The sequence below is a fragment of the Octopus bimaculoides genome, chromosome 11 (assembly GCF_001194135.2).
Source record: "Octopus bimaculoides isolate UCB-OBI-ISO-001 chromosome 11, ASM119413v2, whole genome shotgun sequence".
NCBI lineage: Eukaryota > Metazoa > Mollusca > Cephalopoda > Octopoda > Octopodidae > Octopus > Octopus bimaculoides.
Window position 1 is genome coordinate 38,801,799 of NC_068991.1, and position 3,848 is coordinate 38,805,646.

General features: G+C 33.7%; 1 protein-coding gene across 1 annotated transcript in view; it reads right to left on the reverse strand.

Moving 5' to 3' along the window:
- The window catches only part of LOC106883095 (transmembrane protein adipocyte-associated 1 homolog), a 26,608-nt gene that overhangs the window by 12,812 nt on the left and 9,948 nt on the right, over positions 1-3,848 (reverse strand). Inside the window, exon 4 of the mRNA XM_014933986.2 lies at positions 858-947. Within this exon, the coding sequence (XP_014789472.1) occupies positions 858-947 (90 nt within the window). The remainder of the gene's footprint in view (positions 1-857; positions 948-3,848) is intronic.

A 3,848-nucleotide genomic window follows, 5' to 3' on the forward strand; every position in this document is an offset into this window, starting at 1 on the left:
CGTAATACTTAAATAGTGGAGGAGATATTATGTTGCCGTGTGCTCGAACTCTGGAAGAAGTTAATAATTTTTTTTGACTAAAACACAACTGGAACCCTAAGTAAGGCATGTGTAAAATTTGAATGAAATTGGTTGCGTAGTTCTCGAGTTTTAGGGATTCACAGACAGACAGACAGACAGACAGACACACATTCTCATTTTTATATATATAGATAGAAGATAGATAGATAGATAGATACTTTAAACCCATATTCTATTTATAAAGTGCATTGTTTTTTTAATTAATTCTTTTGTTTCTATCCTTTATCACTTTATTACTGTCAGTGTGTTCGAGCTCCACCTATGTTGGCTTTTCTTTATACCTCCAGAGTAAAAAATGCAAGAGCCAGTGATATACTAGATTGAATTCAGTTTACTTAAAAAATCTTTCTTCATTAAACTAAGAAAACAATCATTATTAGTTTCAAATTTTGGTACAAGGCCAGCAAATTCAAGGGAGGGAGGGAGCAAGTCAATTACATCAACCCAGTGCTCAACTGGTACTTATTTTATCAATCCCAAGAGGATGAAAGGCAAAGTCGACCTCAGCAGAATTTGAACTCAGAACATAAAGACAAACAAAATGCTGCTAAGCATTTTGCCCAACATACTTTATGATTCTGCCAGCTCACTGCCTTAAAGAAAACAATCTTTGTTATTGTTAAATTCCACCAAGAAAAACATTACCTTTCATTATTGCAGAGTCAGAAGAATAAGCAGGTAATCCAGGGCTTATCTTCTCAGTTATTTTGTCTTTACAAGAATATAAATAAATAGATGAGAAAAACGAAGAGGAAAAGCAAAAGTAATCTCCTTACCTTGTCAGCATCATCACCAGCTTCCAAGGATGCATTGACGGTCATGGCTACGATACAGCGTAAAATACTTATACCAACAACCAATACCACCTATACAATTAGAAAAATCAAGTTAATGTAATAAAAAAAATTTATGCTGAAAGTAAGAATTTACAGAACTGCTATATTCTTATTTTAACACTTAGATAGAGATGAGGGAAGGCAACACTAATGACCTTTTGCTGAGCCCCTAATATTGGTGAAAGAAAGTATTCCTAAAACTGGAGACCTGGCCCAAATACTTGCAACAGAATCAACTCTAATAAAGCCACCCAAGGACCCCACACAGACTCCATCAACCAAATTTTGCTAACAAAGTCTTAGTCAACTTGAGGTCATTAAGAAGACTCTTACTCAGGATGTTATGCAATGGGATCAATGCCCAAAACCATGGAATTGTGAATTGAATTTCTTAACAACAAGCAAAATAAAAGGTAAAAGTTAATCAAACTTAATATTTTCACTTCAATAACAAAATATATTTTAATATTTTGTCAGCATTAAAGAGATTTTCTTCAGTTTTCTTTTCTTGAAAATTAGCAACATTTTCAATCTATTCCATGCCAACATTAGCAAAATATTTTGTTGTGTTTGGAGAGAGTCATTCTGTTTTAATGCCTTATTAATACACTCACCTGTTCAATTTCCACTCATTTACCTATTTATTATTTTTTTTTTTCTAAAATTTTCGTTGCTTCTTGCAATCTCTTCAATAGTGGTGCTGGGTGGCTTGGTTTGAGATTATCTGAGGAGATTATCCAAGACTATGTGAGGATGTTAAAAAATATCATTAGGTCCAACCTGAATAAAATGGAGCAAGTCACTTTTATAACAGGGTATTCTGGGCTCCCTAAGTATTTAAACTGGTCATATCAAGCCCAGATATTCTACCTATTTTCTGTTCAAAATAACCAGGTCTAACCTCTCACACTTACCCTATAATGTCATTCTAAAATTAAACAAGCAGATCATCGAAGTCTCAAAGCTATAAGACAATGCATGATTATTTCAAAACAGTGTAAATAAATAAGAAATACATTTGATAGAGTAATCTGAATACTAAAGGGTGAATAATGAAATAGAAATGGAGTCTCTTGTTAACCAGTTGAACTAAAGCAAGTACTGCAACATACATTGCACAGGAGTCCAACATACAAACTATAATGAAATTTGAATTCACAATCAGTATGACTATGGACAACAGTTTAGCAACATAATTTTCAGTTACAGAACTTATCAAAACAGAGTAGATTAAATTTGAAAGAGTTTGGATTTTCTTACACATATTAATTTTACAGTGGAATTAAAGAGCTTCTGATATTCTGCAAAAGGGGGCCGAGATAGTTTATAATTCAAGATCAGTTCTCTTATCTCCTCCTCTTAAATGTGTTAACACTTCCTGTTTTTGACAACGAGGTTCTTATCCATAGACAGAGCATAGGTCGCAAGGAAGAAAGACATTTGCATTTGAGCATTTTCATCATTACCTTTATTTTAATGCTGGATTTTCTCTGCTAATAGAAGACAGTTCAATAATAAATCATCTTCCCTTGTACTGCTACACCATGCTACTGCACCTGTGCACTCCATTTTATTCAGGTTGGATCTAATGATATTTTTTAACATCCTCACATAATCTCGGATAATCTCCTCAGATAATCTCAGACCAAGCCACCCAGCACCACTAATTATAATGTAAATGATTACTTTCATTACCAACACACATACACAAGCTTTGTTGCACTGCCAGAAAACAGATGCTTCTCTTCCACAGCTGACTTTTCAAATTTTGCTCATCTTTTCTTTTACTCGTTTCAGTTGTTATAGACTGCAGCTAAGTTGGCGCATCACCTTGAAGAATTTTTAGATGAATAAATCAACCCCAGTACTGATATTTAATCTATTGATTTCTTTTGTCAAACTACTAAGTTGCAGGGACATAAACACACCAACACCAGTTGTCAAGCAGTGGTGGGGGACAAACACAAAGACACACACACACACATATACATATGATGGGCTTCTTTCAGTTTCCGTCAACCAAATACGCTCACAAGTCTTTGGTTGGCCTGAGCTATAGTAGAAGATACCTGCTCAAAGTGCCATGCAGTGGGATTGAACCTGGAACCTGTGGTTGGGAAACAAGCTTCTTACCACACAGACATGCCTATATATGATTATTGAAGCATGTCTTTATATAATGAGTGTTCTAACATTTAATAGCAATTGGAGTTGTTAGTTTTCCCTATGAATGAACTGAAATACATAAAATGTTAGACTTTAGTGAAAAAATTGTAAAAATTTGAATTTATGAATTTAAGATATTCTAATATTGAAATTACAAGGGACCAAATATTCAAGGGGGATAAGAAATTTGAAATCCTAGTTAAATAAAACATGTTATCCTGTAAAAAATATTTAAGTTAAATATATTTCCTACTTGCTACCTTATTAACTGTCACCAGATTGAATAGCAAAACAGAATGTTTCAACATTACAGAACATTAGACTGGCTTAATAAGACATGTAATCTGAAAAGAGGCCTCAATGTTCATGAATAACATGTAGGTGTTCATGAACTAGGTGCTGTTCTACTATGAATATTGTAAAAGACAGCTCAGTTAGAGGTGTAAAGCAAAATAAACTTTTTGTGAGTGTATACTTGTATATTTGTGCATATGTGTATGTATGTTTGTGTTTATGTGTGTATGTGCATCATCACAATAGATAGATAGATAGATAGATATTGGCAGTAAAACATAAATCCGAAAAAGAAGCACACTATAAGTTATACAGCAGTATATTATATAAAGTTAAAGTAATCCCATAAACCTGCCTTATCTAACTTTATCTATCTGTTTGTTTTCTACACCACCTGTCTTCGTTTTTTGTTAATTCTGTCTCTGTCTCTCTCTCTCTTTGCCTTTCTCTACACGAATATCCGAGATCGGA